Here is a 24,762-nt window from a genome sequence, read left to right as displayed (position 1 = left end):
CTAAGAGTTATGTATGGAGTTTTCCTACATTATACTTTAGTGCAAAGTAATTGCTACCATCTTTGGCGTGAAGATTCACTAAACTTCTTCACAAAGCAGAAATCTTCTCTTAAAATAACACTCTATCACCGAACAGGATAATGATATCAAATATGAATAATATGCAATATATAAGTGCTATTATTATATGCGGCAAATATGTTGTATTCTCGAAATTGTAATATGTCGTATTCTATAAATATATGTCATAATATGACCTCTGAAATTTATGAATAAAACATATTATTTCGGCTGAAATTGTTAGCCGGTAGAAAAGTACTGAAATTATTATGCCAGAGAAATAACCTGCTGCATTTAAAGCTATTTTAATCACATTAGATTATAACTGGGCATCAGATCACATCAATATATATATATATATATATATATATATATATATATATATATATATATATATATATATATATATATATATATATATATATATATATATATATATATATATATATATATATATATATATATATATATATATATATATATATATATATATATATATATATATATATATATATTAATTTAATGTTAGGAAATACAGCTTTTTCTGCGTTAAAAGTAAAAACTTTCAAACATCCACTTCATACAATAATTTTTCAAATTTGCACTTGTTTGCAATTATTTAGATCTAAAGGAAACAGTTATTCATCATTCAATTTTTTTTAATTTACAAAATCAATTATTGATAAGATTTGGTTATGAATAAAAAAAAAAGTTTTCAAATTACTTTTTTTGGAGTTTATGTTTTAGCACAAGCATAATTTCGATAATCTTATAGATTTTTAAATTGAGACTGCTTTTTATAATTAAAAATGCCAAAATATATTTTTGCTTGTATTTAGAGCGTCAGATAAAGTATACATAAAAGAAAAACCGCTGTCCCATTTGCTTGAAAGGGTTAAGAGCACTCGAAATAATCCATACATATTATTTCGAATTCCTAGGATTAAGGCCAATAGGGCGACATGGCAACAATTGTCGCCAAATGTTCTACAAATATCTCTGAAATCATGCGCAAGGATGACAAATTTGTCGTTTTAAAATTTTGCAGTTCACAAAATAGTAACGAGAAATATTTTTTTTTCAAATTCCATGCACTTAAAAGATATTTGTTGAAAAATTTTAATACTCTATGCGTGGAATGGAATAGAAAGTGTCTATTTAAAAATAAAATTAATTTAAGTTTCAAATTTACATATTTTGCAGGATTTTGCCTTCATGTTCTGACAATGAAATTGTTCATTAATAAAATAATATTTTTTGTTTTCTTAGAATTGACTTTATTTAAAATTTTATAATTTTTTGATAATTAATTTTTAGTATAATATTTTGTCTGTTCTTATACTTTCTCCGTTTTCTTCATTTATTTATTTATTTGGACTCAGCATTTTAATCTTCTATGTTGAATCTATTTAATAATATTATTTTAGCTTTTTCATACTTGATTTTAATAACTACCAATCTTCGATTATTATGGGCTAATGAACCTAATTAATTTTAGGGTGTATAGTATTAGTTATAGGGTCTAATTAGTTTTAGGGTATGGCGATAAATAATTTTTGATGTGTACCATAACATGAATTATATAATTATAAAGTTCGATTTTTCTCCAGTTTGTTGATCATATTAATTTTTTGGACCACTAAATGGATATCTAGGTGGTCCTATTGAACCACTAAATTTCCAATGCTGGTGTGAACCCTACGAATTGGTATTATTTCCTGCAACCGAAGAATCTGAAATTCTTATAGTGTATTTTTGATGATTTCAAGCAATTTTCATTGGACACATTTTTCATTAATTTTGTAAACGTCAAAAGCTAATAAAATGTGTTTAATTTCTAGAAATTTTACAAAGATTTCCGATTTTTAAGTTGATATTCGTATGTATTTTATTTTAAAATGTATGGGGGAAAAAACTGCTTTTTCTATTCTTTTTAAATTTTGTATTTCTCTTTTGATTTCAGTTAAAATCATAATCATAACATCAGTGATCATATCATCAATAAAATCATAAAAATAAAAAATAAAAACTAGTCAAAGACTTCAACAGATGTGTTACAAAAATTTATACTTATGAGATAATAAATACGTTACAAATGCGAGTTTGCGCGGACATTGCAGAACATTTAATAAAGTAAGGCAACCTTCCATATAAAAATTCGATCTTGGAACTTTCTGCATAAATAAGTTATCTAGTAACTTATGCGATTATGTAAGTTAACTTGTAAATTAATTCTTAAGACGTAAATTTGACTAAACTAAGAGAAAAAGTTTCCCAATAATAAGTTTATCCTGCAGAATTAGTAAACATTTAAAAGAAAAGAAAAATGCTTGAATAAAATTTTTATAAAAAAGGTTAGATAAGAATTTTACAAAGATTAGATAAGAATTAATCTAAAACAAAAGTTTTTTTATGTGCATATTGTTTTCGCAATAAATTAGGTTTAAAAAAACACTGTAAAAAGTAGCAAAAAACATGCATGAAAACATGAATATTTTTAGCAACAAAAAAAACTGTTTAAAGATAAATACAAATGTTTTCTTTAATCGTACCCACGCGCTGCAAAAAATTCCCCTTTTTTCTTACTTTTTTATTTTATTTTTTAATTTTTCAATCGACTTTTTCCACATATTTAATAGTTTAAAACTATTTTTCACTAAAAAATTTCAAAATGTCTATCCATTTCCAGTACTTATAATCTAGTAAAGTGGGTTAAAAAAGTCGGTTTTCATGAAAGTAAGGTTTAAAGGTGACAGGACTTACAAGGATGCTAGAAGTAGACTAAAATAATTAAAGTTATCATGAAGTAAATTTTGTTGGTTTGTTTTAATCACACAATGCTTCCGATTATCATATACATTCAAGCACTCAAATGCACAGAATTGTTTCTCAAATTGTTATTATTCGTTTGATACTATTCAGAAGGAGCTTTTTTGAGTAATATAATTTTACATTAATAGTTGGAAAAGGACACAAAATTTAAAAAAAACTAATTGAAGTTCTCTGATGTATGTGAACGCCCTAACGAATACTCCTTATAATACACTATATAAATTTTAGGTGTTGTTTGAATGAGAAAAAAAGAAAAAAAAAGGTTTTAAAGTAAACACGAAGCTCGTGTTAAAAAATAATTATGAAAATTATCAAAAATAACTTCATTTATTTAAATGATAGATTGTATTTATTGTATCGTATAGATTGTTTGGAAAGATTAAATGTATGTTCCTTTTCGCTACGAACCTTTAAATTAAGTGCTATTAGATGACTTTAAAACCTCCTTTGTTTTGATTCGATTTATTGACTTCAGTAATAATTCGCCAGAGTTTGAAAATGGTGCTGTTTATTCTCACTTAAATAATAATTTGTGTCCTCCCTAGCTAGCAAGTGTTATGACTTTCTTTCTTATTTTTTTCTTTCAAGGATTTAAAAATATATATTCATGGCCATGGTCAAAACTGAGCATTTTGTTGCGTTGAATTATGTTTAAAAAAGGAAAAGAATCATTAAATTTTCAAATTCAACAAAACTTTTCAGAAACTAGATAATAATATTTATCAATTAAAGAATCTTTCCATTCTTTGCAAACTATTTATTCGATACACTTTGTAGTCACAATATGCAAAAATGTTATAAATTCCATCACTTATTCTCAAAACAGTGCTTCCAATTTACAAATAATACCTCTAGTTTTATCAATATTAAATGAAATCCAACATTATGACACAAAAATCGCGAAAAAATGTAAAGTACATTATTTTCTAAAAACAATTGATTTTAAATTTAGTGGTTATACCATTCTGCTAGTATTGCCGTTCCTTTCATTACTTCTTCAGCAACAGATTTGAGTTGATCAAGCTGTTCTTTTGTCAAGGTGTTCTTTCCATCCCCAATGATGCCTTTCCTGAAGAAATTCATGTCCTTTTTAGGAACGTCTTTCTTGGAAAGTAAATCTTCTTTCGGATCTTTGGGGACAGTAAATTTCAAATTTTTCTTCATGTAATCAAAACTAGTTTTTTCAATTATTTTATTCAAAATGGACTCATCATTGATTAACGCATCGTGATGTTCTTCACCCAAAAACTTAGCGATTCGTAATATTTCTTCTTTCCTGTGAATTTGCAACTCCTCGTACGAAACAAACAAAATGTTCCCATCTTCCATGTGTTCCAAATAGGACAAAATGTGCTCGAAATATCGCCCGTACGAGATGGTGCCAGTCACGAAATTGTTGAAATGTTCGTCAAAATCAAGCTTTTCGTTCAAACTTTTCATCATGTGGTAAAAAGATACCAGCGCATCATCGGGTTTCCGATAAACATAAATTATTTTAGTCTTTGGATTTTTCTTGACAGCGCTGTATGGCAAGTGGTGCTTGTAAATGCGAGGTTTTGTAGTCATTGCTTCGACGGCAGAGACGCCGGACATTTCGAGGAATGGAACGACTTTCTCCAGCATGTCATTGAAAGACGGAAAGCTTTCCGATCTGGTCATTATTTGCAGGACGATGTACTGCATCCACGTCGTGCCTGTCTTGGGATAAGTGGCTATGATGATATCGTCATCCGCTGGCATGAAATCAAAAATACCTTCTATGATCTCTTTTTTAAAATGCATGGCAAATGGAACGCCTCTGACCATAAAAATGTCAGTTCTTTCAAAAGATTCCTCGGTTGGTTCGACAGCCATTGTGAATTCTAAAAGGAAAAGAACAAATGTGATAAGTTTTTTTTTTAATGGATAAAAAAGATGTGTGAACAAAAAAAAACTAATGAAATCTGTGAAAAAACTATTAGCAGTGGAAAAAAATTAAAAAGAAGTGCTTTGTTTCGACTCATGATATGCATCCGAAATGGAAAAAATGCTGTTGATAGTTAGCTCTAAAAAAATCGAAGGGTGAGTTGGTAGTTATTTCGTGTATAAAAAAATAAATTTAATGCTTTAATTTTTTTTTTACAAGAAATCTTATTAAAATAGAGTTAACGAATAAAATAGAATCTTTTTTAAATCACAGCTCACTCACACTCATTCCCATTTTCATAGAGAATTTTAGGTTTTCTGTATACATTATTACTGTAGCCGATTTCATTTCTTGAATTAATTTTTAGTCATACACTCTCCTTAAATCTATATTTTAGTGCTATCATGTATCATTCCAAATCATTTTTGAAATTAAGGTAACGAGTGGTAAAATAGTTTACTAACTAATAATTAAGGATGAGTGATAAAAATTAGTGTAAAAATGCTTTTACAAAATAAACGGAGAATAAAATACAATATACAGCGTACTCTTACAATGTAAAAATACGATAACTAACATTCCTTTCAGGAAAAATTTACATTATAATACATATATATCCATTCAATGAAAACCATTTTAATGAAAATGTGAAAAAGAAAGAACTGCAGCATTGATTAAACAAATGTTTGTTCATCATTATTTCTATCATATTTGGCGCCTTTTTTTACAATTTCTTTCTTTCTTTAAATAAACTTTAATTAAATAAAGAAATATAAATTTAAAGAATTGGAATTTAACAAAAAAGTTAGATAAAATTGATAAAAAATTAATATTTAAAAAAAGAAAAAAAAAGAAATAGGTATTATTATAATTATACAAAATTTAGATTGTGGAAGGTTATTGAAATTAGTTTTAGGTTTCTATTTCAGTCTTTTCCTACTTCTAAAACTGTTACATCTATTTTGCTAGTTGTCAAGATAAATTATTTAAAATTGAAAGTTGTTAAAAAATTATTTAAAGTTATAAAAAAATTATTTGAAATATTTTTAAATTATTATTTAAAAAAAAGAAAAGAAATAGGTATTGTTATAATTATACAAAATTTAGAGTGTTGAAAGTTTTTGAAATTCGTTTTAAGATTCTATTTCAGTCTTTTCCCACTTCTAAAACTGTTACATCTATTTTGTTAGTTGTTATGATAGAAAAAACTTTCGATAATAATTGACAATTATTCTTATCACATAAAATAGAGAAAGATTTACAAAAGAGAGAAAACTATGGAACTTCTCTTGAATTTCAAATCGTATTCACGAACAAGAAATTTTATTCTAATAGAAATTAGAGTGTAAGCATCATATTTTTCTTCTGAGTCTTATTTGAAAATAGTTTAAAAGAAGAAGAAAAAAAACATTGCTTTTAACATTGATGTTTGGAATTTCCTATTCTTGACAAGTTTATTAATTTTCCTCTAAGAAATTAAATTCCTTTTTAACCCCTAATTAGCGTTATTAAGTAAATTTTAAGAAATTTTACGCTGCTGGACTAAAAATCGATCCAAACATTTGCATAAAACTTTGTTTTCCTTTGATAAGAACAATAAGATTTTTTCAGGGAGGTTTAAATTTCGAAAAGAAACATTGAAATTAGTGTCTGAGGTATATTTTTGTTCTTTAAAATGAAACTTAATGATTATCTAATATGAATAATCAGAAATGAAACATAATCAGATAATAATAGGTAATTGGTAATAATTGCCATTTTAATGTACAATGAGTGGCCTCTTTATTCTAACCACTTGACTTCATCCCATACCTCGTTTGGTCATTTCTTATCTTAAAATAGAGTTTTAATTCTTGGCATAGATTCTATGTTTAGAAACAGAAAAATTCATATACCGTAATTTTTCAGTAATTACAGTAAAATCACTCTAATTAAATAATTACTAGTGGACTGCGCCCGCTGCTTGATAACACTCGCCAATCCCCGAAAATTGCTTCGCAAACCAAGCTCGCTACTAACTTAGTTACATTGCAAATGCACAAGATTCTAAGAATTCAAAACAATCATTCAAATCCATAAAACAACTTTTTTTTTAAAAAAAATTACATCTTTTTAGTAAATACTAAGTCATTAAAATAAATTTGAATTCAAATAAATGACGTGTAATTCGTTAAACCTATTAGAAATGTGCTATAGTATAAAATCTTAAGATAAAATTTCTAAAACTGATATCTCTTTTAAAAAGTTAAAATTTTGTCTGTAATTAATCTTAAATAAATTTGTAATATATAAATTCGTTAAAAAATGCGCTTTCAACAAAATACTAAAATAGAGATCTATCGACAAAGACTACTCACTACTGCCTAGCTTAATAGTATGAGATTGCTGCAGCTGATAGTGTGATAGCTGGCATTTGGTGAGAATGCTCTCTCTGGTTATTTCAGTTTCAGTTTTTAAGGGCGCTATATGTTGAGCCACCTTAGCTAGATTTGGCATGTGACATTTTTAACGACTATCATTGGTCGATTTCCTAGCGTTGCCATTCGGAGAGTTGTAATGAGGCTTTTTTTTGCGCCGTGTAAGAGAAATATATATAGAGATTGTTGTAAAAATTAGGGTACAATATTTTATGGGTTAAAATGATTTTACAGTTAAAGATATTTCTCGGATCATGCGCCCAAAGTGCTGATACTTTAAACCATAATTTAATCCTGAATTATTTTTTACAGTATATATGCATTATATGTACGATACAGATTATCAACTATATCGTACAAACTTAGTATTTTTCATTAAAAATTACATTAGATTAGAATTTCGAAACAAATTTGCGCAAATGGAAAATGACCTTTCATTACGTCAAATTCCAACTCTGCAAATGCATTTCTATGAATCACAGAAAAGTTCACGTGATATTTTTTACTTCCGATTTAACAGTAAATAATTCACTAAGTGTAAAATTTAAAATTTTGTATTTCTACACTTTTTAAACATTTTTATACATCTTTTTAACTACACGTTTCTAAGTCATAGCTTTTGCGAACAAAACAAAATGAAAATAGCGGCGACGTTAGCCCTTGAGTTTTTCAATATAGAGAGAAATCGCCCTAAATAAGTGATGTGATTTTGTTTAAAATTAGCAAGATGTTATCAGAGATTTTATGAGAGGTAAATAATAGTATATATCAAAACACAAAGGCGTTGTTTTTGAAATTTTGATTTATTTGCCAAACATATATATAAATCATTGAGTACTGAAACTCCAGCTCTCAATACAAAATTTTTCACCGAAAGAAAAAGCAGGATAAAAACAATATTTGACCAGTCCATAATACTTTTATAATTACAACGTCTGAACAAGCCGGCTTTAGAGCGACTTGTATGGTATTTTTTGAGTACAAGTTTACCACAAACACTTAATAATTCTCAAAATAATTATCAAATGTTATTTTTTTATTCCATTGTTCTCTCATTACATCTTTCTGCACACCTTAGTAATTTCAAATATATAAATCTCATAGTTTCTGTTCAATAAAATAAAATATAACATTAAGCTAAACACTACAAACAGCGGCGGTGGCACTTACGAATTTTTGGTATACGGAGATAATTACTTGACTAAATGAAAAAAATAAATATACAGCAGTATTTGTCATGCGTTAATCAAAGGATTAAATGTATTTTGAAATTTAAAAAATTCAATTTTTAAACATAAGTTTATTTATTATTATATTATGTCAAAAATATTTTTTTCCATTTGTCCATGTTGAGTAAATAAGTAAGTTCATTTTGAGGAAAGATTTAGGACAGAGAGCCATAGAAAGCTTCATTGATAAGGAAGGCTTTTACTGAGAAGGAGCAAAAAAGCACTTCTTTAAGTCGATTGATATAAATTTTAGAAGCTTATGCTCCACTCTTATTGAAATTTTTAAAATTTAGAGTGAAACGACCTATATTTAAACAAAGATATTTTTTAACGAATTTTGCAAATTTTTCCAAAAATTCAATCTCTAGTTTAAGTTCTCTGCATTAGTTATTGAAAAATCAGGTCCACCATGCTTTCTCTAAGAGATCTCCGAAAGCCAGTACTCAATAGCCTAATTTTAAAAAAAACGTTGACATTACCATGTTTCTTCGACTCCCTTCCTTATGAAGAGGGTCCCGCACTCTCAAATTTGTGACCCTGGGCTATTGAAATACGATACTCTCATTCATGCATAGATGCCAGGACCGTATACTTCTAAATTAACTCCAATATCCAGTTAAATTTCTTTTTTAGGGTTCTGAAACCATGTTAGTGGTAAATGGACAAAAAACCATAAAGGTAAAAAATGTTCTTCACTGTAAAGTTTACGGTTAATAGGATGGACAAGCTGCTGCCTGTTATTTTACCATAATTTTTCGAACGAAAGTTTTAACAGTGTACGAGGAATCTCCCTTGCATTTATTTTTTTTTCTCCTAGTAATAGGATTAATATGATATCCAAACAATAAAGAAGCCAAAACAAAATCTAAAGCAAAAAGCAAAATCCAAAACCAAGACAATTTAAAATGAAATACTTAACTGAAATTTCAAGTCATTTATAGTTATTAAAAAATTGATAATAATAATTATGAAATAATATCATATGCGCATGTATTTTCTTTTAAATTTATTTTTTAATTTTTTAACCAAAATTTCATTTATAGATTTCCTTTACTTCTATCTTAAAAATATAATGCAAAAGTGTTTTTTTTTATTTTTGCAAAAGCTTTGTGTTTTTTCTAACGAAATGTTTTTGCCAAAATCTAAGCAGACGCCTAAAGTATTTTAAACTAAGAAAGAGAATAAGATATTTTACACTGTATAAATGATTTTAGGTCATTTATTATTTTTCTAAGAGCAAGATAATTTACTTAAAAATACGACAGCAATTATATATCATAATAGGATTCACTATGCATTTGCTAATGTGAAGCATTCTAAATTCATTTAGAAATTTTCTAACATGGAAAAGAAAATGCAACATTATATATATATATATATATAATACTTATTTTTATGTATAGATGGCAGCAGAAGCTACAATTAGTTAAGCTTTTCAAATGATAGATCTGATGTATCTATTGCGCATGAGCGACCATATCTGGTCGACTTTATATTTAAATAGCGAGACATAGCATTTGAATAGCGCGACTTTAATTACCATTTTCCTAATTTTTAAAAGCGTTTCACATTTCAGATTAAGTTACTTATAAATTATTTGACTAAGACATCGTGAAAAATTTAGTTTTTACAAAAATATTCCCCAAAATTGTTTATAAGCATTTCTAGAATTCCATTATAATAAAAAATTATTATTTTTTTAGCATATTTTTTATAGTCATAATCGCGTGAATTTGAATAATACGTTTTTTAAAAAAAGATAATTATTCACCTGTAATATTTATTTTTAAAAAAAATATTAAGTATCTAAAATGGTTTTAAGAATAAAATTCCTGGTGTTTTCCAATTATTGACGGAAATAAGCTTTTTAAAAAACATTTTTTTTTGCCCGTTCTCTTATTCAGTGTAACAAGGCAAACAATTTTCTATGTGAAATTAAAGCTTATACAGTTTATGATAACAAATTTTTGAAATGAATCATATTTGATAGTAATTTTAAAAAGAAAAATTATACTTTTAAATACTATGATATATAGTATGAATATATGTATGTACACTCGTATATAACATACCTGAGCAAGTTAGTCTGCGTGCAGATAGTTTTAATTAGTTGAAAACTATCTTAAAATTGACAAAACACAATCAAAAATACGTATTATTCAAATCGTGATTTTAAAAGAAGATAAATAAAATCTTAACTAGAGCGTAAATTGTGTACTTACATTTATGAATTAGACTAGTGTGAATTATCTCTGAAAAGTGAAAATAGAATTGTTTTTGAAGTTAGACGGTATTATGCTTTAAAATCAGATAAAAACGCAAATCGTTTCTGATAAATAATTTTCACTGCAATCGGTGATATCAGCTATCAGATCAAACTGGTAAACTCAAAAGAAAAGACCACACACACAAAAAAAATGATAACGAAGTTGCCTTTTGAATTGCATAATCAATTTCATCTTGACTTCCATCCTGTCGTGCATTCTTTATTATTATCAGATAAAAATATCCGATGATATAATTTCAGGGTCAAAATGAATCGCCTACAAAAGTACATTTCCGTTTGATTTGAAAACTGTCAGACTAGTAATTTCAAAGAACAAGGTTCGAGTAAGAAGAAGTCACAAGTTAGAAATCACAGTCAGACGGCGAGTCAGAAATCTTAAGTTCGAAAAACCACTGAAAGAGGGAGTTAGAACATTTAAAAATAATTTAAAGACAAAATTTACATATTATTAATTTTAAGTGCATTACGTTTTCTACCCTCATTATGCAAATGTTATTTTTTGATTGATTGATAAATATGCTTGTATATATATATGACAAATCGAGATTAGATTTGGTGAGATTTTCATGACTGTAAGGAGTGAATTTAAGTTACCTCATGTTATGGAAAATAGAATACTCTCGAGGATTGTTTTCTTTTATAATGTTATGCGATGTCTAAGTTCAGTCATTATTTTTCTTGCTTAATGAAAATTCTTGTAAGTTCAGCGAGGACTTTTTCATTATGCTTGCTTAGCATTTTCCACTACGCACTGAACTCTGCCAGCAATTAAAGTCCCGCAGTGGACTGATCGTAAAGACACGGTTCCCAGCAGATCACCGAAGTCAAGCATGCCTGGCTACGGTCAGTGAGCGGGTGGGTGACAACTTCGATCAGTCTGCGTAAGGACCGAGGGAATGCGATATTGGTCCTCGTTAAACTGTTCTACCGACGAGTGCTCGACTTCGCGTGCAGGTCGTTGGGCTACCGAAGTGGGGGTGCCATCCCCTCTGCAGAGGATCAAAATTGTGATAGCAAGTCTTCGGATCATCCTCAGGAATGTTTCCCAGACCGTCGCCAATAGCCCATTGTGCAGCTCTAGTGCGACGTAAATGAACTACAGCAACTGTCAACAATTAAATATTCAAAGCAATCACATTCCCGCTTATAAAATCTTTTTCGTTGAAAATTAAGTCCAAAAATGTATTTGTAAATAATTACATAAACTGACAACGTAAACTAGGGATGTACTGGTTGCCCGGCTATTGAATTTTTATACCATGTACTTGAACGTGGTTATCTATTCTCATCAGTTGTTGCCGATTAGTCGAACCCAACATATATGTGCCGAGTAATACTCATTTATTGAACAGATAATTCCAATTAACTGAAGTGGTTAGATAATACTTGATTAAAAACTTCATTTGCTCCAAAAATATGCTAATTAGAAATAACATTGAAAATAACTGACCATGTTTCGAGCTCACAAAAACAGGCGGCTACTATCAAGACGTGTCAGACGTGACTGAGATCAAACAAAAGTGATTTGAAATATAAAATTGAAAAATGCCAATGAAAAATAAAGGTAAGAAACAAAACTAGCACAGCAGCCGAGAGAGAAAAACTGTATTTCTTTCAGCTACTGCGGTTTGTCTATTTTTGCTTCTAACCATTATTTTTCTAAGTGTATGCATGGATTGGAAATGAAATCAGCTGAATAATGGTTTTCAAAAATGAAATGTTCATATATTGCTAATGAATGTATAACAACCTACCTGTGTTCAATATTCTTGACTCACTAATATATTTTCTGCAAATAAAAACTGTTGTAGGTAAATATCTTACAGTTTAACCGTTTTTCTCAGCATTTTTAAACTCCCCTTTCAAAACATTATTTAAAATAGTTAAACGTAGTGCTAACACTTTTCCTAAATTCCAACCAAACAATTTCAAAATGTCCATCCATTTCCAGTATTTACAATCTTACAGAGAGAGATAAAAATGTCGGTTTTTATGAACGTAAGGTTTAAAGGTGTCAGGACTTGTAAGGATGCCAGAAGTAGACTAAAACAATAAAAGTTGTCATAAAATAAAATGTTTTGCTTGTTTTAATCATATAATGCCTCTGATTATCACAATCATTTCGGCACTCAAACGCACAGAATTGTTTCTCAAATTGTTATTATTCGTTTACAATGTCTTGCGTTGTTGTTGTTGTTGTTAATTTACGTCGCACTAGAGCTGCACAATGGGCTATTGGCGACGGTCTGGGAAACATCCCGGAGGATGATCCGAAGACATGCCATCACAATTTTGATCCTCTGCGGAGGGTATGGCACCCCCGCTTCGGTAGCCCGACGACCTACACGCGAAGTCAAGCACTTTACGGTAGCACAGTTTAACGAGGACCAATACCGCACACCCTCGGTCCCTACGCAGACTGATCCAAGTGGTCACCCATCCGCACACTGATCGCAGCGGGACCAATGTCTTGCGTATCATAATTTTACATTAATAGTTGGTAAAGGATACAAAATTTAAAAAAAACTAATTGACATTCTCTGATGTATGTGAACGCCCTAACGAATACTCCTTATAATATACTATATTCAGTTTATCTGATGTTTGAATCAGAAGAAAAAAAGGTTTTAAAGTACATGAAGCTCTTGTTAAAAAGGAATTATTAAAATTATCAAAAACAATTTCATTTATTTAAATGACAGATTGAAATGTATGTTCCTTTTCGCTAGAAATTAAGTGCTATTAGACAATTTTAAATTTTATTTAGTTTTGATTTGCCATATTGACTCCTGTAATAATTCACCAGAGCTTATAAACGGCGTTGTTTATACTCACTTAAATAATAATTTGTGTTCTCCCTATCGGGAAAATGTTCTGACTCACTTTCCTATTTTTTTTCATACAAGAATTTAAATATATATATATTGATAGCGGTCATGGTCATAGCTGAGCACATTGTTGTGTTGAATTATGCGAACTAGATGAAATGTATCCTTAAATCTTCAAATTGAACAAAACTTTTCAGAAACCAGACAACAATATTTTTTAAATAAAGAAGTTTTCCATTCTTGGAAAACTATTTATTCGATACATATTTATACCACTTTGTAGTCACAATATGCAAAAATGTTTTAAATTCCGTCACTTATTCTCAAAACAGTGCAATTTACAAATAATATCTCTAGTTTTATCAATATTAAATGCAATCCAACATTATGACACAACATCGTGTACATTATTTTTTAAAAACAATTTATTTTAAATTTAGTGGTTATACATTTTAAATTTAGTGGTTATACCATTCTGCTAGTATTGCAGTTCCTTGCATTACTTCTTCAGCAACAGATTTGAGTTGATCAAGCTGTTCTTTTGTCAAAAGGTTCTTTCCATCCCCAATGATGCCTTTCCTGAAGAAATTCACGTCCTTTTTAGGAATGTCTTTCTTGGAAAATAAATCTTCTTTCGGATCTTTGGGCACAGAAAATTTCAAATTTTTCTTCATGTAATCAAAACTAGTTTTTTCAATTATTTTATTCAAAATGGACTCATTTGCGTGATTGATTAACGCATCGTGATGTTCTTCACCCAAAAACTTAGCGATACGTAGTATTTCTTCTTTCCTGTGAATTTGCAACTCCTCGTACGAAACAAACAAAATGTTCCCGTCTTCCTTGTGTTCCAAATAGGACAAAATGTGTTCGAAATATCTCCCGTACGAGATGGTGCCCTTCACGAAACTATTGAAATGTTCGTCAAAATCAAGCTTTTCGTTCATAATTTTCCTCATGTGGTAAAAAGATGCCAGCGTATCATCGGGTTTACGATAAACATAAATTATTTTAGTCCTTGGATTTTTCTTGACAGCGTTGTATGGCAAGTGGTGCTTGTAAACGCGAGGTTTTGTAGTCATTGCTTCGACGGCAGACACACCGGACTGTTCCAGGAATGGGATGACTTTCTCCAGCATGTCATTGAAAGACGGAAAGCTTTCCGATCTGGTCAATATTTGCAGGACGATGTACTGCATCCACGTCGTGCCTGTCTTGGGATAAGTGGCTATGATGATGTCGTCATCCTCTGGCATGAAATCCATAATACCTTCTATGATCTCTTTTTTGAAATGTCTGGCAAATGGAAAGCCTCTGAGCATAAAAATGTCTGTTCCTTCCTCGGTTGGTTCGACAGCCATTATGAATTCTAAAAGGAAAAGAACAAATGTGATAAGTGTTTTTTTTTAAATAGATAAACAAGAAGAGTGAGTTGTGTTTCTTAGAGAGATAAATATCAATATATTGGGAGTACAAATCAGTTCGGTCCGTTATTTTTGCGGCAAAAAATGCATTTATTTCAAAACAAAATGAATGAACAGATTAATCAATGTATTGTCCATCGCTGGCTACTACTTTTTTCCACCTCTGAGGCAAATTTTCGAATTCCGTGCAGAAAAAATGTCTCGTCTTTTGAGGCGATCCAAGTTAGGAGCCAATTCTCGATTTCCGCGAAGTAAGTGAGCCGATGACCTGCCAACTCATGCTGCATCAGTCGGAACAACCAATAATCAGAAGGAGCATTGTCCGGCGAATACGGCGGGTGCGGTAAAATACCCCTCTTAAGCGTTTCTAAATAATTTTTTGCGATTTTTGCGACTTGAGGTCGACCATTATCATGCAGAAGAATAACTTTATCATGCCTTTGCTCGTATTCCGGCCGTTTTTCTCGTAATGCACGGCTCAAACAAATCAATTGTAGCCGATACCATCCTCTCGTAATGGAATCGTCAGGTTGTAGCAGCTCATAGTATACCATTCACCATTCACATAGTGACACCATTCCTCATTCACCATTCACATAGTGACACCATTCACTGATCTTGAAATGTCGAAACCATTCCCTACATGATTTATCAGCTGGAGAATTGTCACCACAAACTTCTGCAAACATTCGATGCCCTTCAGCTGTACTTTTTCTTCCAAATAAAGCAGAAAAATAAAATCTCCCGCAAATGCTGCTTAGTTACCTCAAAATTTGACCTATTCAACAGAGTGAAAAGCGGTTTTTAATGAAACTCAAAGCGATATAAACTGAATATTATTGACATATGTCTAACCTCTCTGAAACCACCGAAACCAGCTGTCACTATGAAACATTCATAACAGCCAGAGCAGGGGTCTGTCTAGGTTTTTCTGAAAGGTACCTATTTTGTGAAAATTTTGACATAATTTGTGAAAAATTAAAAATTATATTAAAAAGTCAACACAAAAACATGGTAAAAATATAGATTTATCGTTTCTTAAGGGATACAAAAATAAAATTTTAAGAAAATTTCCAAAGTTGAATTTGTGAAACTACCGCTTTACCTAAAATTGAATTTGTGAAGGTACCGCTAAACGGTAGTAAATTCGGCCTGGACAGATCCCTGCAGAGCCATCTTTTAAAAACGGACCGAACTAATTTGTACTCCCAATAATATCTATAAACTATTGATATTTCTTTTTAATTATGAAAAGAATTCATGTGTGAACAAAAAATCTTGTGAAAACTATTAAAAGAAATATCAGCGTTGAAAGAATTAAAAGAAGTGCTTTGTTTTGACTCATGATACGCATCCAAAATGTAAAAAATGCTGTTGATAGTTAGCTCTAAAACAATCGAAGGGTGAGTTGATACAGTTATTTTGCGTATAAAAAATAAATTGGATTCTATAATTTTTTTTAAAAAGAAACCTAATTAAAATAGAGTTAGAGAGTCATTTTTTTTAAAATCACAGCGCACTCACACTCATTCCCATTTTCGTAGAGAATTTCAGGTTTTCTGTATACATTATTACTGTAGCCGATCTTGTTTTGTGAATTACTTTTTAGCAATGCACTCTCTCCTTAATTCGACATTTCAGTGCTATTATGTATCATGCCAAAATATTTTTTGAAATTAAGGTAACAAGTGGTAAAATAGCTTTAGAACTAATAATTAAGGATGAATGATAAAAATTCGCATTAAAAAATTTTTACGAAATAAACGGAGAATACAGTATACAACATATAGCGTACTCTTACAACGTGAAAATACCATAACTAATATTGCTTTCAGAGATAAAGAAAAATTTAGGGTTGCATAGCAAGAAAGAATGAGCAATAAACTTTTTTTTCTTCATGAAACTATTCATGGACTGATTTCCCTGCCCTTTTTACTTAAATAGAAGAAAAATTTGTTTCAAAAAGGGGAAATTTGCATAAAATTTAAAACTTCATTATATATATATATATATATATATATATATATATATATATATATATATATATATATATATATATATATATATATATATATATATATATATATATAAAGTTTTTGAATGTAGAAAATTATTAAAATTCGTTTTAAGTTTCTATTTTAGTCTTTTCCCACTTCAAAAACTGTTGCATCTATTTTGTTAGTTGTTATGATAAAAAAAAACTTACGACAATGTTTGACAATTATTCTTATCACATAAAGTAGAGAAAGATTTACAATAGAGAGAAAACTATAGAACGTCACTTTTCTCTTGAATTCCAAATCGTATTCACGAGCAAAAGTTTTATTCTAACGAAATTAGAGTATAAGCTTTATATTTTTCTTCTAAGTCTTATTTGAAAATAGTTTAAAAGAAGAAGAAAAAACATTGCTTTCAACATTGATGTTTGGAATTTTCTATTCTTGACAAGTTTATAAATTTTCTTCTAAGAAACTAAATTCTTTTTTAACCCCTAATTAACGTTGTTAACTATTTTTTAGGAAATTTTACTCTGCTAGATAAAAAATAGATCCAAACATTTGCATAAAACTTTGTTTTTCATTGATAAGAACAATAAGATTTTTTGAGGGAAGTTTAAATTTCAAAAAGAAATGTTGAAATTAGTGCATAAGGTATATTTTTGTTCTTTAAATTAAAACTTGACGATTATCTAATGTGAATAAACAGAAAAGAAACATAATCGGATAACAAAAAATATTTGGTAATAATTGCCATTTTGATGTGCAATGAGTGGCTACTTCATTCTAAACACTTGACCTCACCCAGATCTCGTTTGGTCATTTTTTATCGTAAAATAGAGTTTTAATTCTTGGCATGGATTACGATACAAAAAAATTCATATACCGTAATTTTTCAGTATTTATTACAGTAAAATCACTCCAATTAAATAATTATTGTTGTAAAAATTAGGGTACAATATTTTATGGGTTAAAATGGATTTTACAGTTAAAGATATTTCTCGGATGACGCTCCCAAAGTGCTGATACTTTAAACCGTAGTTTAATTCTGAATATTTTTCAGTATATCTGCAGTATATATAAAATACAGATTATCAACTACGTACAAATTTAGCAATTTTTTTATAAAAAATTACATTGAATTAAAATTTCAAAACAAATTTGCGATAAGTTTGTAAATGGAAAATGCCCTTTCACCACGTCAAATTTCAACTCTGTAATTGATTTTCTATGAATTACAGGGAAGTTAACATCTTTTTTACTTCCGAATTAACAGTAAATAATTCACTAACTAAGTATAAAATTTAAAATTTTGTATTTCTCCATTTTTTAAACATTTTTCATACTCCTTTTTAACTGCACGTTTCTAAGTCATAGCTTTTGCGTAGCAAAACAAAATGTAATATTAAGTTGCACTCTCAAAATAGTGGCAACGTTTTTTTTTTTTCAATAAAGAGAGAAATCGCCTTAAAAAATTGAGGTGATTTTGTTTAAAATGAACAAGATGCTATCAGAGATTTTATGAGAAGAAAATAATAGTTCACATCAAAACACAAAAGCATTGTTTTAAAATTTTGATTTATTTGCCAAACATATACATAAATCATTGAGCACTTAAACTCCAGCCCTCAATACAAAATTTTTTACCGAAAGAAAAAGCAGGAAAAAAGCAATATTTGACCATATCATAGCACTTTCAAAATTCCAAGATCAAAACAGTCTTAATCCAGTCTCTACAGTTCCAACATCTTTTCCAATCACATTTCTTTCTCTAACACCAACATCATATCATTCCTTAATCTTTCAACAAAACCAACATCTGATCAGTCTAAAACCTTTCTCTTTTGACACAATGATGTTAATAACACTCTAAGAGAAAAGTGACTTAAGGCAAATGTACAACCCTTACCTCATACATTTACATTAGTTGATTTTCAAGATTATAATAGCAAAACTTTAGAAATAAATTAAAATTTCATCAATCCTAAATTGAATTTTGAAGTCTTTTTTTTTCAATTATTTAGCGATATTAAGGTTTGTAATTTTGTTTATAATTTTAAACCATTCATTCTCTCATTCATACTTCCATTCATACTTACATAAATAGAATTTTATGTACCCTTACATGCCAATTTCAATATCATTTACACTTTTTACATACATTTTATATGTATTTTCATCCAAGCATACTTAAAAATTAAATGTGAATATATTATGCGCTTTTACATAGTAGATTAAATTTAAATTCTTTAATATTTTTTTGTAATTTTGAAGAAATAAATTGATGAAATTTTAAACTATTGCAATAGCTTAGCAGTTGATTATATTATATTTGTGGTCAGGAGTGCTATTTAACAGTGATTTGGAATTAAATTTAGTATTACAATTTTAGTCTTTATTTTTTAAGGAATTTCCACTTTAGTACTATTGTCTTGTTAAATATTTATCTGCCTTAAGTGCACTTTTCTCTTACTTTCAATTTACTGTCACTTGGCTGATTTTTAACCAAATCATCATTCGTTTTCAGTTCCATTTATCGCAGACATATCTTTTCTTCAAGTCAAACCAAATCAGTTTTAAAGTTTACACGCATTTCAGTTCTTTAATAAATTTTGCAATTATTTTCAATTTCCTGCTTATTTCATGTTTTTTTTCTCCTTTAAATAGCAACAAATATGTACAAGTCTAAGGATCAAAACAAAAATTTAAGCTTTCCGACAACTTCCACAGCATATCAGCGAACGCAATAGAGATGTACCAATTGCTCGAAAGGCTCGTCTTAAACGCTTATAATTTGGAGACTTTTTCCGCTTTTGCAATAAAACCGTTCTGCTGTTGTTCCATTCGCACAACACTAAATCTTCTGAATGATCACCTACTTCGTAGTTGTCTGCAACACCTTCATCTAGTTGTAATTGTGAAGGGATATCAGACTTTGATGAAGTTTCACTGATGTTTGATGTTATAGCATAGTGGTTAGCATAGATCTGGTTGTTGTTTGCGATTACCATCTTTGAGATTTTCTTCTCCTGCATCAATATCTTTGTGCTAGCCTTGAACTTGCTCGATACTGAAACTTCTTCAAGATGACCATCTATTTCACCTCTTTCTGCAACACCTTTATATAGTTGTAAGTTTAAAGGGATATCAGCATTTGAGGGAGTTTCACTCATGCTTGCTGTCTCGTCTTTGACAAAGAGATGGCGTGTCAAGTTTTCTTCAACATGGACCGGATCTATTTTTTCGGTGACATTCTCTTCAGCGTCTGGTGTGAAATGTTCTTTATTTTGCACCCACTGACAACAGATTGGCATCAGAGTTTCTGGTAGGTTGTATCTGGTATCATCGTCCAAACTTGTTTCACTATTACATGTTGTAAAATTTTTCTCAATTCCTGCATCATAAGTTGACTCATCATTGAATTTAGAAGACTGGCAACTCAAATTATTGGAATTTTCACTGCGTGTCTCAATCATTTTCGCTCCATCTCCGCTTTTTTTAAATGTTTCGTTCCACAAGACTAATACCAAACTGGAGGCAATCGCAAGTGAAAATCCGTGCCATCAATATCCTATTGCAAATAAAGCAGGGATTTTTAGGAAGTGTTTAAGCATTTTAATGGACGATGTTGGATATTTTTTTTCCCTCAGATCTAACCGAACACAAACTTTAAGATGTCAAATTGCAAAAGAAGTTAAACCAGCAAACCTATTATATTTTATATCGATCGACATTTTAAACAATGTATTCTAACAATGAACTTGAGAAAGAATTTTCTCTGTTAAGCTTAAGGAATTTTTATATTAACAATAATTTTAAAAGTTTCATTGTTTCTTTTTTTATTGTTTAAAAAGATTAATATGGTATTAATTGGGAACAAAATTATGTATATATATATATATATATATATATATATATATATATATATATATATATATATATATATATATATATATATATATATATATATATATATATATATATATATATATATATATATATATATATATATATATATATATATATATATATATATATATATATATATATATATATATATATATATATATATATATATATATATATATACCCTTGTGCAAATTAGTTGAAACAAACTTTTTTTTTCGTGTTTTTTAAAGAAGATGTTTTGGGGTTGTTTCGGTTACAATGGGGTTGGGTTGGACCTTTGCAGCCTATTGACAGTATGATGCGTTCTGAGCAGTACATTACTATTCTGGGTAAAAAAGTTGTTCCAGAGTTGAAGAAACGATACCCTGATGGAACAGGGATTTTTCAACAGGATTTAGCTCCTTGCCATACGTCCAAAATTGTCAAGAAATTCATGTCTGAGAATCAAATTGAGACATCGGAATGGCCAGGGAACTCTCCGGATATCAACCCAATTGAGAATCTCTGGGCCATATGCAAGAATCGCCTATTAAATATGGACTGTAAAACTATGAAGAAGCTAATCACGGCGTTAATTCATGTGTGGTACAGGGACACAAATATTATAAATGACTGTAAAAAATTAGTGGAACCCATGCCGAATCGTGTCCAAATGTTAATAAAGTGTCGTGGAGATCATATTATGTACTAAAAATTTTTGAGTTGTATAAATTTAAATAAAATAGCATTTTCTCTTAGTTTTCTGAATTTATTGAGTTTGTTTCAATTAATTTGCACAAGAGTGTGTGTATATATATATATATATATATATATATATATATATATATATATATATATATATATATATATATATATATATATATATATATATATATATATATATATATATATATATACAATAATATACGCAATACAATATATATTACGCTTTGCTTTACTTTAAGCTTCACTTTATTTTACCTAGCCTTTTATTTTGCAAGTTACTCTAGAATTTACCTTTTAGTTTGAAACTTCACATTTTACTTTACTTTCCACTTCATGCTTTATTTTACTTTAACTTCGCGCTTTACTTCTTACTTTATGTTTTAAATTTATGCTTGATTGAAAGATTGTGGTTAACAATCTATAACTACAACCTTAAGTTCTAATGAAAGATCGAATTGGAATGAGAAATTTTTTTATAACCATGAATAAATACTCATAAAGCAAATGTACTAAAGTCGCAAAAAAGCACTTAAAATTGCATTAACTTTCCACCAATTGGAATTTCGAAAAAAAAACACGATAAGTTTATAATTAAAAATACCCATTATGCACGCTAAATTTCGGTTCTTAAATTGCATTACTACGGGCTTTAGAGAGGCTTGTGTGGTATTTTTTGAGTACAAGTTTACCACTAACACTTAATAATTCTTGAATTAATTATCGAATGTTAATTTTTTTATTCCATTGTTCCCCCAGTACATCTTTCTGTACACCTTAGTATTTTCAAATCTATAAATCTCATAGTTTTTGCTCAATATAACAAAATGTAACATTAAGCTAAACACTACAAACAACGGCGATGGCCCTTACGAATTTTTGATATACACAGATAATTACTTGACTAAATGGAGAAAAAAAACTAAAATGCAGCAGTATTTGTTACACGTTAGTTCAAAGATTAAATGAATTTTGAAATTAAAAAAATTCAATTTTTAAACATAAGTTTATTTATTATTATATTATGTCAAGGATATTTTTTTAAAAATTCTAAGTCCATTTTGAATAAGATTTAGGACAGAGAGTCATAGAAAACTTCCTTGATAAAGAAGGTTTTTACTGAGTAGAAGCGAAAAAGCACTTCTTTAAGTCGATTGATTTAATTTTTAGAAGCATATGCACCACTCTTAATGAAATCTTCAAAATTTGAAATGAAACGACTTGTATTTAAACAAAGAGATTTTTTAACGAATTTTGCAAATGTTTTCAAAAATTCAATCTCTAGTTTAAGTTACGCGCATTAGTTATTGAGAAATCAGGTCCACCATGTTTTCTCTAAGAGATCTCCGAATTTCAGTACTCAATAGCTTAATTCTAAAAAAACATTGACATTACAATGCTTCTTCAATTCCCTTCCTTATGAAGAAGGTCCCGCACTCTCCAATTTGTGACCCAGGGCTATTGAAATACAATACTCTCATTCATGCATAGATGACAGGGCCATATACTGCTAAATTAACTCCAATATTCAGTTAAATTTCTTTTTTAGGGATTTGAAACCATGCTAATTGTAAATGGTCAAAAAACCGTAACCATATGTTATTTCCTGCAAACTTTACGGATGGACAAGCTGCTGCTTGTTATTTTACCATAATGTTTTGAATGAAAATTTTAGCAATGTAAGAGGAATCTCCTTTGCATTTATTATTTTTTTCTCCTAGTAATACGACTAATATGATATCAAAACAATAAAGAAACCAAAACAAAATCTAAATCAAAAAGCAAAATCCAAAGCCAAGAAAATTTTAAATGAAACACTTAACTGAAATTTCAAGTCCCTTATAGTTACGAAAAATTGATAATAATAATTATAAAATAATATATGCGTATGTATTTTCTTCTAAATTTATTTTCTTAATTTTTTAACCAAGATTCCATTTATCGATTTCATTTACCTCTATCTTAAAAATATAATGCAAAAGTGTTTTTATTTTCTTTTTACGAAAGTTCTAAGTTTTTTCTAACGAAATGTTTTTTGTCAAAATCAAAGCAGACACCTGAAGTATTTTAAAGTAAGAAAGAAAATAGGAATAAAAAATATGCTAAAAAAATAATAATTTTTTGTCATAGCAGAATTCTATAAACAATTTTGGGGAATATTTTCGCTAAAAATAAATTTTTCACGATGTCTTATTCAAATAATTTATAAATAACTGAATCTAAAGTGTGAAAGCTTCATATGCTTTAAAAAAATTGGGAAAATTGTAATTAAATTGTATATGTATTTGTATTTGTATATGTATGTATATGTATTTGTATATGTATTTGTATATGTATTTGTATATGTATTTGTATATGTATTTGTATATGTATTTGTATATGTATTTGTATATGTATTTGTATATGTATTTGTATATGTATATGTAGTCAAATATGTATTTGTATATGTATATGTAGTCCAATATGTATTTTTATATTTATATTTCTTATCAAATATATAGAATTATAGTCTTATATATTGCTATTTAATAATATAGCTAATTTATAATCAATTTATTCTAATATGTAATATATACTACGTGCAACATAAATGCATGCATCCTTATTTTATTATTTATATTTAAGTTTAATATATCTTGAAATAGCTTTTTTTTTTTCAAAAAATATATTTATAATTTTTGCATACTATATTTATTTTATACTCTCAGTCTCATAATCTTGATAGGAAATAGGTAGTAAATCTTACCTTTTCAAGGCGATGAGTGCGATGAATATCTAAAAATAAGTTCTTTGAAATTGATTAATTTATGAATGAGCTAAACTAGCACCGTTGAAGAAGCATCCTTTTAAGCAATATAGAAATTTAATGACGCATTTTGACAAAACATTTTTACAACCAGTGAGGAAGGAAAAGACTTCTCCCTCAATTGAGGATACACAAAGAGAAAGTGAAATCTGAAAAACGAAGAGTAATAAAACATAAAATAAAACATTAATATTCAGACCTTGAAAAGATACACGCGATGAGTGTCACGTGACATGAGAGTTGCAGTTCTCAAAAACGACACTTCCTGGTTATAAAACAAAGCTTCAGAGATCGTTTTATCCAACAAAAAGTAGTTGTCACCATTTTCAGAGTGGAGATTTACTAAGAGTTTTTACAGTTCAGAA

The 24,762-nt window shown here is 28.9% G+C and overlaps 2 protein-coding genes across 3 annotated transcripts; both read right to left on the bottom strand.

The window, feature by feature from the left end:
- Positions 1-3,634: 3,634 nt before the first annotated feature.
- Positions 3,635-11,531, bottom strand: LOC107446368 (sulfotransferase 1B1). 2 transcript variants are annotated; one of them, XM_043055996.3, is made up of 2 exons: positions 10,517-11,531; positions 3,635-4,754 (listed from the first exon to the last, which is right to left on the bottom strand). In XM_043055996.3, exon 2 carries the CDS (start codon positions 4,744-4,746, stop codon positions 3,841-3,843), a length of 906 nt encoding a protein of 301 aa, XP_042911930.2. In that variant the 5' UTR covers positions 4,747-4,754; positions 10,517-11,531; the 3' UTR covers positions 3,635-3,840. The 2 variants fall into 2 exon arrangements, with proteins under 2 accessions (XP_042911930.2, XP_042911929.2); XM_043055995.3 differs by having other exon boundaries at positions 10,667-11,526.
- A 2,359-nt stretch (positions 11,532-13,890) lies between these two features.
- LOC139425013 (sulfotransferase 1B1-like) lies at positions 13,891-24,562 on the bottom strand. The gene is made up of 2 exons (XM_087157583.1): positions 24,338-24,562; positions 13,891-14,928 (listed from the first exon to the last, which is right to left on the bottom strand). The coding sequence occupies exon 2, from the start codon at positions 14,918-14,920 to the stop codon at positions 14,018-14,020; it is 903 nt and encodes a 300-aa protein (XP_087013709.1). The 5' UTR covers positions 14,921-14,928; positions 24,338-24,562; the 3' UTR covers positions 13,891-14,017.
- Between the last annotated feature and the right edge of the window lie 200 nt (positions 24,563-24,762).

Source organism: Parasteatoda tepidariorum, chromosome 2 (assembly GCF_982258835.1).
Source record: "Parasteatoda tepidariorum strain Cologne lab strain chromosome 2, Ptep-v5.0, whole genome shotgun sequence".
NCBI classification, from domain to species: domain Eukaryota; kingdom Metazoa; phylum Arthropoda; class Arachnida; order Araneae; family Theridiidae; genus Parasteatoda; species Parasteatoda tepidariorum.
The sequence above is the reverse complement of the archived record's forward strand: the minus strand, read 5'-3'. Positions and strand labels throughout refer to the sequence as shown.

Bases quoted from the DNA above. Each gene is read 5' to 3' on its own strand.
- LOC107446368 (XM_043055996.3), bottom strand. From the start codon at position 4,746: ATGGCTGTCGAACCAACCGAGGAATCTTTTGAAAGAACTGACATTTTT.
- LOC139425013 (XM_087157583.1), bottom strand. From the start codon at position 14,920: ATGGCTGTCGAACCAACCGAGGAAGGAACAGACATTTTTATGCTCAGA.